Source organism: Phyllostomus discolor, chromosome 4 (assembly GCF_004126475.2).
Source record: "Phyllostomus discolor isolate MPI-MPIP mPhyDis1 chromosome 4, mPhyDis1.pri.v3, whole genome shotgun sequence".
Lineage (NCBI taxonomy): Eukaryota > Metazoa > Chordata > Mammalia > Chiroptera > Phyllostomidae > Phyllostomus > Phyllostomus discolor.
This window is the reverse complement of record NC_040906.2, coordinates 186,885,451-186,898,856: the sequence shown is the minus strand read 5'-3', so window position 1 is coordinate 186,898,856 and position 13,406 is coordinate 186,885,451. Positions and strand designations below refer to the sequence as shown.

Genomic DNA, 13,406 nt, shown 5'->3' with positions numbered 1-13,406 from the left:
ATCAAGAGATTGTCATGAAGATGCATCAGACAGGCTGACTGATTAAACAAGTAGTAAAAACTTTTCTTGAAGACATTTTTGTAAAATATTTTGTTTATGTAATATGTAATATGTAGTATTTCTGGTCTTCACTATCTTTAAATGATCATCATGCACGCTGTTCGATTACTACTTTGAGACAGTGTCATTAAACAACTGAGATTTTTCCTAGAATGTAAGCTCTGGATGGCAGGGATCCCATCTTCACTCTCAGCTAGGTGCAGAGGCCGGGCCACGGTGATGCTTAGTAACTAAACGAACATGCACCTTATGTTTTAAGAGCTTTATAGATAGTAAGTATTTGCATTTTTCCAAATGTCAGTCTTAAAATAACCCCTTCCTATTTAATGTGCCACATTAAAATATTTTTAAAGCTATTTTTTTAAAGTTTCAATTTATGCTTTTTGTAGCTGCTTGATCTACCTTGGATGTATTCTAAAAATATTTTGAGGCAGTTGTTGAAGATGCTTTTATATATGTCCTTTAAATTTGATTTCAACAAATGATATTTATTATCTCTACAGAGTAGGAAACTGACATTTAGAGCAGTTCGAGATCCGCTCTGATTTCACTCTTACTTACACTTCCTGTTCTTTAAAACACACTTTTTTACAGACACTTCTAGTGTCTGGGTCTCTTTTTCTATTAATCTTACCAGCTTCCTTTTTGATATATACTGTCCAATTAATGAAGATATTATTACTGTTTAGTTTTTAGTTAAATGAAATTGATGACAACTGGTGACAATTGATTTTACCTCTCTGTCTATTTGGGAATCTACTATTAGTCCCTTTTAATAGCCTCAAGAATAACAAAGGCATTGTCAGATGCCAGGTTATGCTAGAGAAAAATATATAATCTTGCTAAGACCTGACCGTGGTCTTAGCAAGTTCTCATTTCCGCTGAGCAGTGCTTTTACTGGTCTCTGTTCAGCTATCTTTTCTCATCCCTCTGGCAGCAGATCCACACCTTACCACGCTTCAAGTTCAATACTCTAAATCATAATCTTCCCACTTTCATTAGATGACTGCCTTCAATTTACAGTGAAATTTAGCCAGACATGAACTTCCTATATTTTCTTCTGGTTTCCCATCTGTAAACTTACCCATCTCTATCTCTATACATTTCTCTTAACAAGGAGGTACGGTTTTAGACACCTTTAAGGCTAATTTTGTTCTGTGCCTTTAATCCCAGTCCTTTCATCTATATTTCTGTTAACTTCTATTTCCCACACCTCTTGACTCTGTAGTCTCATTTTCTCTGTTTTGTCCTCTTATCTTAGAAATACAGCATATGCAACTTCCAACCATAGATTGAAAATACAGTTTCAAAACCAAGTTTAGAAAGGTATGTATGTGGACCATCTCGGTTCAAACTTGTGTTGTTCAAGGGTCCACTGTACGCTCAGATCTCCTTATCTTTAAAAAGTCTTTTTCTCAGCTCATTCTGCCTTTGAGCTGCCACATCATTTTTTTTTTTCTGCATCATCAAGAGCATCTAATACCATTAATTGTCTTTGCTTCAACCCAGTTAGTCCGGCTATCACTCTCACCATTGCCGTATAAACGTTCTTCAAGAAGTCAGCAGTTACTTGCTACTTTTAAGATGCATTTGCCAGTTTCAGTTCTTACCCCGTTTGCCTTCACTGCAGTATTTAATTATTGACCAGTCTTGAAATATTTTCAATTTATGGTTTTTATTGACAACCTCTTTTGTTTTCTTTTTAGGACTCTGAACAATTCTCATTCTCTTTCTTTTTTCTTTCTTTCTAGCTTATTGATTTTCTTTTTTCTTTTTTTATTATTGTTCTGTTACAGTTGTCCCAGTTTTCTCCCACCTGTGCCCCACAGACCTGCTCCCAGTCAGTCCCCACCCTGTTCTCCATGTCCGTGGGTCATTTATACCTGTTCCTTGACTATGCAAACAAATGAGCAAAATAGAACCAGAGGCATGGAAACAAGGAACAGACTGACAGCGACCAGAGGGGAAAGGGGAGGGAGATAAGAGGGGAAGAAGGGGAGGGGCCGTTCTCTTTCTTTAGTTCCTTTCCTCTCCCTGTTCTCTGTAGTTGTTTATCTTCAAGATTCTTGACTTGGATTGTCTTCCCTGGTTTGGTGTGCTTTTCCAGGCCTCTCTCATTTTCCCTTGCTTTGAATCTTACTTATATGCAAATGACTTCTAGCTTTCACTTTTTTCTGAGTTTGACTTTCTTTTGCACACTTCTGTCTGGATTGTACAGTGGCACTTCAAGTCCAAAACCAGACTTACCAATATCACCAAACTTGGTCTTCCTCTTTCAGTCTTCTTATTTTATATATAAAGATTTTATTTATTTATTTTTAGAGAGAGGGGAAGGGAGGGAGAACAAGAAGGAGAGAAATATCAATGTGTGGTTCTCTCCTGTGTCCCCTACTGGGCATTTGGCCTACAGTCCAGGCATATACCCTGACTGGGAATCAAACCAGCGACCCGTTGCTTCACAGTCCAGCCCTGAATCCATTGAGCCACACCAGCTAGGGCTCTGTTATACTATATATTTTTAATAACTTCCTTATCTGGGAGTCAAGACTAGTACTCATTTCTTCTTTTCTTTCTACCATTTATTTCTATATCTAAGTAATACTGAAGTCTCTCAATTCTCTCTTGTAAAAGACTCACCATTCTATCATCCTTTTTATCCTCACTGCTGTCGCCTTAATTCATGGCCTTGTTATCTCTTGCTTAAAATGATGCTGCTGTCCTGGCTGGCATAGCTCAGTGGATGAGACTCGGGCTGTGAACCAAAGGGTCACTGGTTCAATTCCCAGTCAAGGCACATGCCTGGGTTGCAGGCCAGGTCCCCAATGGGAGCCATATGAGAGGCAACCACACATTGATGTTTTTCTCTATCTCTTTCTCCCTCCCTTCCCTTCTCTCTAAAAATAAATAAAATCTTTAAAAAAATCCCTCTTACCCCTGGCTGGCGTAGCTCAGTGGATTGAGCACGGGCTGGGAACCAAAGTGTCCCAGGTTCGATTCGCAGCCAGGGTACATGCCTGGGTTGCAGGCCATAACCCCCAGCAACCACACATTGATGTTCCTCTCTCTCTCTCGCCCCCTCCCTTCCCACTCTAAAAATAAATAAATAAAATCTTTAAAAAAATCCCTCTTAAAAAAAACGATGCTGCTAAACTCTCCCAGTGTTCAGTCTTCAGCCTCCCACATCTCTAGCCTCCTCCAGTACCATCTTTCATAAATAACCTTGATTTAAAAATCTTTGACTACCACTGCCCTTTGGAAAATATTCCAGTTCCTTAGGATGGCATGACAGGCTGTCCCTCATTCAGGCTGGCCTTACCTTCTCTTGTGCACTTCCCATGTACCCTCTGTGTTACCCACACAATCTTTTGAAATACCGTTAACAACTTTTTTGGCATCTCAACTCCATTACCTTACCTATTCTTCTATGCTTAAATGCCCTTCCTGCCCAACTCATTCACTCCACATAGTGGGCTCACAGCCATCACTTAAAACCCAGCTCAGATTTCATCATTTCTTGAAGCCACCTGGGACTTCCCCACACAACATATAATAGTAGTAAAGCACACTTTTTACTTTATGTAGCTTTGAAATTGATACTAAGTTAGGACCCTTTACATCACGAAAATATTATGGTGAAGGATTAACTGAGTGAAGGAAGAAGCATTGTGGCTAGAATCAAAAAGGCAGTGAGGTTTTGAAAAAGGTAAGGAAAGGGCTGCAGTCAGAAGGAGAGAATGAGCTCTTCATGCCCCAAAGTGGCAGAAGTATGGGTTTCTGCCCGTGTCTTCTCTCTGTCTTCCTTGGGATCACTGTCACGTTACCCTTAGTGTCACCTGAGTGACTCTTTCCTGCTGGTTAGCTGTCTGCCTTAAGGGCTTAACCTAAATCCCCCTTTTTAGTTATCTTCAGTTTAATCTGTATTTTCCCCCACATCAACAGTTCCTAATATAATCAGAAAGAATTTTCTGTGTGTAATGGCTCCCAAATAGGCCTTCCCCCCTTTACATGTGCTGTTTAACTTTGGTATATTTTTCTTTCCCAATTCTAGTAATGTTTTATAGACAGCTAGTCTTTACAACTTTGTGCTCCTTCTTTTCTGTCTATAATTAGCCTGATTTTTTCCAAAATCCACTCATACATTTGTTTTGATCTTAGATTCTACCATTAATTGGGTGACAAAAGCCACCATTGATACCAGTTTTGTTTTTACATAAAAAGCTTCATTTTTATTTTAAAATATTATATATATTTTAATTATATTGAGCTGTTTTAAAAATATGATGGCTTCATTTGTGCCTATATTTCAAATAATGCTGCTAAGATTCATTAGCAAGCAGCTGAAGTTTTTATCTTTTAACAATGTTTTTCTTTTGTTTTTTAATATATAATCTTTATTATATTTTTTCCATTACCACTTAGTCCCCTGTAACAATCTTAAAATAGCTCCTTTAAATTAGTGATTTTGTTCTTTCAATAAATACTATATTTCATGTAACATATGTTCATTGAAAGTATTATTATGGTTAAAATGTTTATGCTCTGACACACATGCTTTATTTTTACTTGAAAACATGTTCTTTCACTTCCTTCATTATTAGTTTGGATTCTTGGTAATTGAAGATCATATCCTGTATTTTAAGCAGCTGTTGAGACAATTCATTGAATGCTATTCTTGAATAACAACTGTAATTTTTTCTTTTATTGATAATTTTGTAAAGGACTTAATTTTCTTTAGTTCCTAGGCAGTAATTAAAAGCATGAATTGTGATTCCCTATATTGAAAGATTAATGTGTTCTTCAAATACTAGTAACTTAAGCTTTTAAAAATCTAATATTCCACACTCACATAGCAGCTATGTATTGCTATTGCTAGGTTTTGCCTGTTTTTACACAATGACTAGAAATGTAGAGTATCTAACATAACAGTTTAACCCTTAGGGTTTACTCTTTTGTCAAGACTGTAGCAATAACAATAATACTAATTTTTTAATTGTCCATTATTTAGAGCAGGGATGTCAAACTCATTTTCACCAGGGGTTGCATCAGCTTCGTGGTTGCCTGCAAAGAGCAGAAATAATTTTAGGACCATATAAATGTAACTACTCCTTAACTGTTAAGGAGTTGAAATTACATTCGACATTTTGAAGGCAACCACGAGGCTGACGTGGCCCCGGTGAAAATGAGTTTGACGCCCCTTATTTAGAGGAAGAGATAATTAAGAGTGTTAACACCAAGTGAATATTTAATATTGGATTATCTGTTTTTTATCAAAATTTGATAATTATTTTATTTTACTCATATAGTCATATAGTCATTTCATTATGGCTTGTCAGTCTTTGAGATCTTCATGTTTATTATCTAGGCTTTAAAGTTACTGATATAAAGTTAATTGAGTGTCTTATTAACTAAACCCCCACTGGTAAGTACTTTGCAAAAGCAATATATACAACCAAAAATGGAAAATCATTGAAGTTCCTCCCTGTACTCTCATATATTTATACTAAACACAATATTTTACCAACTATTGTGTTGTAATGTGTTGTGTTTGTTTAATCAATGTCAAAAGTAGGTAGATTTTTAAAAATATGTATTTATTTATTTATCTGAGAGAGTGGAAGGGAAGGAAAGAAGCATTGATGTGACAGAGAAACGTCAATCAGTTGCCTCCTGTATGCACCCTGACTAGGGACCGAAGCTAGGCATTGTACCCTGACTGGGAATAGAACCAGTGAGTTTCTGTGTCACAGGAGGACACCTAAACAACTGAGCCACATCAGTCAGGGCAAAAGTTGGTAGATTTTAGAAAGATAGACATATTCAAATCCAAATACAGTTTTTTTGTTTGATAGTATAGATTATAATTAGGATGCAGGTACTTACATTATGCCGGAAAGTACCTGTAAGAAAATAGCTTTGTCAAGTGTAAAGAACCCCAGCCACCAAATATATGATCATATTAATGTTTAGTTATAAAATTTAAACTTAGTTTACTGTTATCACTTGCCTACTTATCATTGGCTATATTGGTTTTCAGATAAACTTTTAAAGAAATTTGTGCCTTTCAGGAACTATATGTAACTTTTTATCGTTTTCTAGGATATGGAAAAATGAAATAAACAATACAAATACTTTTAGAGTTTTACCTCATCCTTGCTTTGTTTACACGGCCAAATTCCATCCCGCTGTAAAAGAACTGGTGGTTACAGGATGCTACGATTCTGTGATACGGATTTGGAAAGTTGATATGAAAGATGATTTTGCCACATTGATCCGACAGTTTGACACTCACAAGAGTTTCATTAACTCTCTCTGTTTTGATATTGAAGGTATGTCAGAGAATATATTCCAAATTAAGCCTAGTTGTATGAAGAATTAAAAACTGTTATCTCTAGGACAAATATTTAAGCTTGAGAAGGATTTTATGTATTGATGAGTGTGTATTTTGAAATTTATGTGTGTTTTGCAGATTACATAATATACCTGGGTATTTATTTGGCATTGAAGGAGTTTTGTTTGTAATTCTAAAGTCATTAAGCTCCTAAACATTTAGATTTAACTAATCTTTGCTGTAACAACTGGTCATGTTCCAAATTTCATAAATATATCACATTAGATTGGTGATTATCCCCTTAGTACTTTTTTTATTAGTGGCCTTTCAAGTTAAAGGGTAAAAATGAGGAAGATGAAGAAATAAATCCAAAATTTTGAAAATACATATTTTAAATGGAGCAACAGTATTATTTTTTTAAAGTATAAGCATATAGAAGGGGAATTTGCAATTATTTTAGTTTATTCTATTATATGAATAATATAGATGGTCTTTTAAAGATGTAAAATATAGATTATCAACTGAAAGAATAAGGAAATATATTACATCTTTTAAATAGTCATCTTTTACATTATTTCAGACTCCAGATATGTAGGCTTTAATGATAATTAGCATGGGATCCAGATTAAAATTATACTGCTAATGTACTCTATTCAACTCTGAGGATGTTAATATATTGGAACACATTCAGAAACAGCTAACCCACAATAGAAAGGTATCTGAAAACTGTGTCATAATAGAAGTGGCTCATATTACAATAGAGAGATGAAGAATTTCTTCATTATTTGGTTATTAAAACTTAAAAAAAGAGAAATCAGTCTGTGTTGCTCTAGTGGGTAAAGATAGGGCCAAAGCTACAGAAGACAGATTTTCTTTGCTCAGATTTAGAAAAAACATCCTAATACATAGAGCAGTTTATCATTTGAATAAGCTGCTTTTGACATATGAAATTCACAGTTTCTGAATAACCATCTGTTTGTAATGGTGTGTAAAATATTGCTAAGTGGGTGTGAAGTTGAACTTGATGGTCTCTGAGGTCTCATTCAACTTAAAAATGGGTTGAATTTAAGAATTATGTTAAACTGGAATGACTGTTATTTATTATTTTTCCATCCCCTGGTCACTGAGTTCTTGCTGGGTCTCAGGCATTATGCTAACAGATTGCATTAGAATATAGGTGTTTTCCCAGGAATTTAAGACATTATATAGGTTGATAAAAGTGAGTGACATAGGTACACATTGCATAATTCAGGTAATTTGTTTGGCTTTGAAATTTGAGCTCTGTGTGTGTGTGCGTCTGTGTGTAAACTGTGATGCTCATTTCTTTTTGTGTTAAAATCAAGGAAGTTCAAAGGGAAATTAATCATCAAAAGTCATCCAAAAGAGCACAGAATTCATTTAAAGGTCATTGGGATTTTAGTGTTAGTTGTGTTTGGTTTTTGGCTTTTTTAACTAAAATACATCTTAGTAGCCCTAGGATTATTTTGACTGTTTTACTGGCATGCATTTTCCCAATTTCGTATTATTTCCTTCCACCTCTGTGTAACTTTAATCAGTGAGTAATTTTTTTTTTTTAACCAGGTCACCACATGTACTCAGGAGACAGCACAGGGGTGATTGTCGTGTGGAATACCTACGTTAAAGTGAATGACGTGCAGCATTCAGTGCGCCACTGGAGTGTGAATAAGGTATTAGCACCGCGCTTCATAGTTTGGGGTTTCATTAAAGAAATAGGGAAAACCACATGGCCTTAATATAAAACAACACAACATTCTGTTCTCTCTTTTCAAAAAAATTAAGTTTTCCTCAGTCCCTGAAAAGTCTGTTGTCATTGATTAATTATCATGTCTTTCTGATGGCTAATTGATAATCTAGTAATTTAGTGAGAATTTTCTTCATTTTGGTGGGGATTTCCTTTAATTTTCTTGAACGCTAATTTGTACCATGGCATTCAGTGACCCATTACTGAAATTTATGCTTAAATAAGGTGTATGTTATGTTATATTACCACCTATCAGTGGTAACTTATATTTCAACTTATTGTTCCTCATCATAGAATATAACAATTGTCCTTGTTTGAAAAAAGACACTGTAAGTGTAAAAAAATTTCCGTAACTTTAATTAAGCCTATTGAGTCTATCAGATCTGTTTAGGAAACAGCCTATTTTATTTTTAGTCGTTCTCTTCTGTCTATCAGATTGATGATGGCCTGGGATTCATGTTGTAGCTTAACTTCACTCACTTTGAAAGAATTCTAATTACTTATATACCTGAGGGATTGGCAAGGCCCCAAAGGCACCAGTTCCACTCATTTGAGTCCATAGTGCAGAGTCTTATTTGTGTTAAAAATCATGTGTTTCTTTACCTCAGGATATTAACCAAAAGGCAAATTTACCTGGAAAATCTGCAGCCTGGTGTGGTTACTTGAGACAGTCCCCCGCCCCCCCCCGCCCGCCCCCAAAAAGGAAATGAGCTGGAATTTTTTTTGTAGCTAATGCCATAGGACAGACGAGACTGCCACTTCTTGCTGGTTCCTGTCAACCAGCAGTGTGGGGAATGCCGAGTCACACTCCTCTGTCACTTAAATGAAGTGTCCATGAGCTACTTTGATACAGGACCTGGGCTTCAAAATTAGGGCTTTTTAGTCTGAGCATGAGTATGATAAAGGAAAACATGGAGGGAATTACTAACAGATATTGCAAACACTAAGTCCGCCAGCCCGTTTGTCAGATTTCTACCTACTACTTGTTGTGCGGTTATTTTGCACATTTGCATCTGTGAACGTGTTGCTCCCCTTGCTGGAATCTCCAGCAGTGCATCCCCACCCTCAAATGGTGGTTCTTTAGCTCAGTAAAATCCCCATCGGGGGTGTCAGTGTTTGACTTTTTCTGTAACTTTTAAAATACAGCTAACAGCAGGTCTGAGTGTCAGACTGCAGTCGCAGAGGGTCACGTGCTGGTATTAGTTGGGACTGGAGCAGTTTGTGCCCTGCCTCGGCTGATGCCAGCCCACCTCTGAAGAGGATGCCCGGCGCAGAAGTCATACAGGGTCCTCTGGGGCGAAAAGGGGCACTTCGTAATTCTGCCCGTGTGGACTTGAGTCTGAGCAGTTTTGCATTTGTGATTTTTTTTCATTCTGGTAATCCAAACTACAAGGACCTCTGGTAATTATTCTAATTAATGCAAGGCTTGTTCAGGCAGACTCTCCATCAGTGCTTGTATCTTTCTTGACATCATTAATCAGGCATCTCCTATAGCTGCCTTAAATAATTATTTTTTTAAAACCCACCTAAAATTAAAATCTAAATTAAATGATTTCAGAATTATCTGCTGATGAAGCACCTTTTTCAGGACAAGTGGAAATAAGTGTATGAAAAAATAATCTGAGATTGAAATAGAACTTGAAAGTTAATTCTGTACTTTGAATTTTTTAAAATGGAAGCTTTTTACATGATAATAAGTAGAAAATGCAATGTTAGAAGCTGTGTTTATAAGAAGTTCCTCTTGTTTGGGGATACACTGCAAGGACACATACAAATATGGTATTAGATAACAACCAAAAAATACATTTCATCAGCTTTATTTTCAACCTTAAACTGAAATTACTGGGGATTCCTTTAAATAATTTTAAAGCATCTTATATAGTACAATTGAAAATTAGATCTGAAAGTTAATTCTCCTCTTTTATACTCTAAAAAGGGCTTAGCAGACAAACTTTACAGTGGTGATATTATATAGCCTTTTTTATTTTTAGGAAATTAAAGAGAGTGAGTTTAAGGGGATTCCAATAAATTATTTGGAAGTTCATCCCAATGGAAAACGTTTGTTAATCCATACCAAAGACAGTACTTTGAGAATTATGGATCTCCGAATGTAAGTATATTTCACTGTTGGTAGTTGAAGCACTCGAGTAAATAATGAACTAATTCGTATTTATAAAATATAGCTGTGGTAGTGTCCAGAGACATTTTCGAATGTTGCGTCTGTATCTGGTGGGTGGAGACCAGAGGTACTACTGAGCATCCTAGAGCTCATCCTAGAGCTCCTGAGGCAGCCTCCAACAGTGAAGAATTACCTGGCCCCAAATGTGAATAGTTTTAAATCTGAAATGTAGCCAATTCCTTTTTATTTTCACGATTAAAAAACACTTCTGTCTTGGAATTTCTCTTATCAACGATATGGTATAGCATAGTATTATGATATAATATCATAACTGAATGAGAGGGCTTTTGAATAATTCATCCTTGTTTTTCTTTTTTTGTTGGATTTCTGAATGAGGTCAATGAAGGGAAATACTTTGAATGTAAAAGGCAGACGTAGAGTTCTGGGAAAGTCAGCATGGACTTGTGCTATGCTTTTGTTTTGGTGTTGAGTTCCACTAAAATGAGAGGAAGCAATTAGATTTCATTATTGTTTGCAGAAAGACAAATATGGTGATCTATATTAGTTTATTCTGCAGTTCCCTTTTTAGGGCTAACAATGCAGCCCTTAAACATTTATGGAGCACTGTCCCAGACACAGGTATGGGCGCTGCGGCAGGGTGGTGAGCAGAAGTGGCTCCTCAGGTGTTACAGTCCGCTGTGCTGCCTCCAGAATAACGTGCAGGACATTTGATTAGGTTAAATTGTGAGATCTTCTGGGACTGGAATCTGTGTATTCTTTTTCTCTGCACATAGCAACCATGCTGTGTCTGGCAGACAGCAAGTACTCAGTATGTGTTTTTAATGAATATAAATATATAACATAAGGATTATACTTTTCAGGGCAACACAGGTGGTAGCTATAATATGGTTTTTCTGTTAAAGGCTCTATGGAGAGGCTGGTCTTTGCTCTCAGTCTGAAGAGTGGGTAGACTTTAGATAAGATGGAAGCATGTTCAGTAGAGTGAAAAATGTGAAAAGCCTGGAATAACGTTCAAAGGTGGGATAATATAAATTGTGTTCTTGACAGAGGGAGTTAGTCTGTATGAGCACAGGTTTCTTGATAAGAAATGCTGAGAGTGTATTTTTTTACAAATAGAGGTTGCAGTCAGATTTTAGAAGATCAGGCCTAGGGAGTTTGGTTACTCTCTTTTTAAGCAATACAGTTTTCAGTTTAAGATTGTATTTGCTCTCTACAGGCAAACGGCTTAGAATGAAGTGGCCTTGTCCCCCCCTTGCTAGCTAATTTTCTCCTCTGTGCCTCTCTTTTCTGAGCACGCAAACGGGAGAAGTAATATATGTATACTCATAAGGGTTTGGAGGGGAATAAACTAGTTTATACATGTAAAGTACTTACAATTTTACAGCATGTGACAAGGACTGCAGAAATGTTTGACTCTGTGACCTCAGGTCTGAGAATTTATGGTAAGATAATATAAACCAGTGCAAGAAATCAGACAGCAGTGTGAAGGTCACCAGAGAGCAAGGGGGTGTGAGATGAAGAGGTCAAATGCATGGTGACTAGACTTTGGCTGGTGAGCGCCCGGTGAAATATACAGATGATCTGTTATGAAATTGTACACTTGAAACCTATGTGATGTTATTAACCAGTGTCACGCCAATAAATTTAATAAAAATGGATAAAACAGTGCAAAAAATATACTTGTATTTAAGATTATTCATAGAAATCATGTTCGTGCTAGGGGACAGCTGGAAACGTTGTGTGCTGTTCAGCAACAGAATATTTCTTAGGACACATTTGGATGATGGTATGACGTGTACCTATTGGAATGATAGAGAACGCGCACTCTGTATGTTCTGCTACGGAGGGCCGTTGCTTGGGATCGTTTTGATGACTGGAAAAAGCGGGTAGCAGAGCAGTGTATGTAATATCCTCTCTGTAAAGGGGGGATGGTAATGGTTCCTAACTGGCACATAGTAAGCATTAAAGCAGTGTTAGCTATTTTTCGTAAGCAAAAAAGCCTAGAGGGCTGTATATCATATTTAGTAGATGATTTAATAATATGTTGTATCTAATATTTCTGCAAGGATCAATTGTGATTTTTAAAATTGATTGATCACATGAGAAAATATAAAAATTCTGTCCTTTTTTTTTACCAATCAGCTCAAATGCTACTTCTATAAAGTAGTCTCTCTTCATAGCTAGAGATAATTTTTCTTACCCAGATCTGCAAAGCTCTCTTTCTTTTCTTGTGGCCCTTCTGCATCCACTTTCTGTTTTATATTGATGCATTCCTTCTCTCTCCTATTAATTTTAATTTCCCTGAGCTCGAGCACTGTCTCTTTTTCCTTCTGCATTCATCACAGAATGTTTCCCACGTAACAGATTTTCAAAAATTATTTGTTAAATGCAACTGAAGTATTTAAAAGTTTTTACCCCATAGATTCTACATTTGTAAAATCTTTTTCTGTTTGTAGATTAGCAGCAAGGAAATTTGTAGGAGCAGCAAATTACCGGGAGAAGATCCATAGTACTTTGACCCCTTGTGGGACTTTTCTCTTTGCTGGGAGTGAGGACGGGATAGTGTATGTTTGGAACCCAGAAACAGGTAATCCTTCACTGCTCTGCAAAAATTATTTCGGTTTTTGAAGAAGTGTGAAAAGTACCATTTTATGGAATAATTTTGAAGGAAATTCTGACTGTAGGTTCTCAATTATGTTTTCAGAATTGAAATGCTGATAATGGATATCAGCTGAAGTCTAAATTTATATTAAATTCTCTTCCTTATTGTTTTGATAGGTTCATGGATTTTGAATTTTACATTATAATTTAAGATTTATTCTTTCCTTGTCTACAATGAGATATTGTGAATCTTAGAGAAGTATTTACTGATAACTGTAATGTAAAAATACAAATGTTATGAGCTGAATTTGGAATATAACTAGATATATAAGTGGTGAAACATCTACAATATATCTCATTAGAAACATTCCCGTCAAAAGATTTTGATGTGTGAAACTTAATAGTGATTCACCTATACTGAATTACTATAATCTAATAAAATACACTGTTACATTGGGAAGTTCATTTGTGCCCTATCTTTGAATTTCAAAAAAAAAAAAACCCTAAAACCACAT

At 36.1% G+C, this 13,406-nt stretch overlaps 1 protein-coding gene across 1 annotated transcript in view; it reads left to right on the top strand.

Moving 5' to 3' along the window:
- AHI1 (Abelson helper integration site 1) overlaps positions 1–13,406 on the top strand; it is a 176,751-nt gene that overhangs the window by 25,950 nt on the left and 137,395 nt on the right. The window contains 4 exon segments of the mRNA XM_028510246.2: positions 6,157–6,386; positions 7,970–8,076; positions 10,142–10,260; positions 12,747–12,877. Coding sequence (XP_028366047.1) covers positions 6,157–6,386; positions 7,970–8,076; positions 10,142–10,260; positions 12,747–12,877 — 587 coding nt within the window.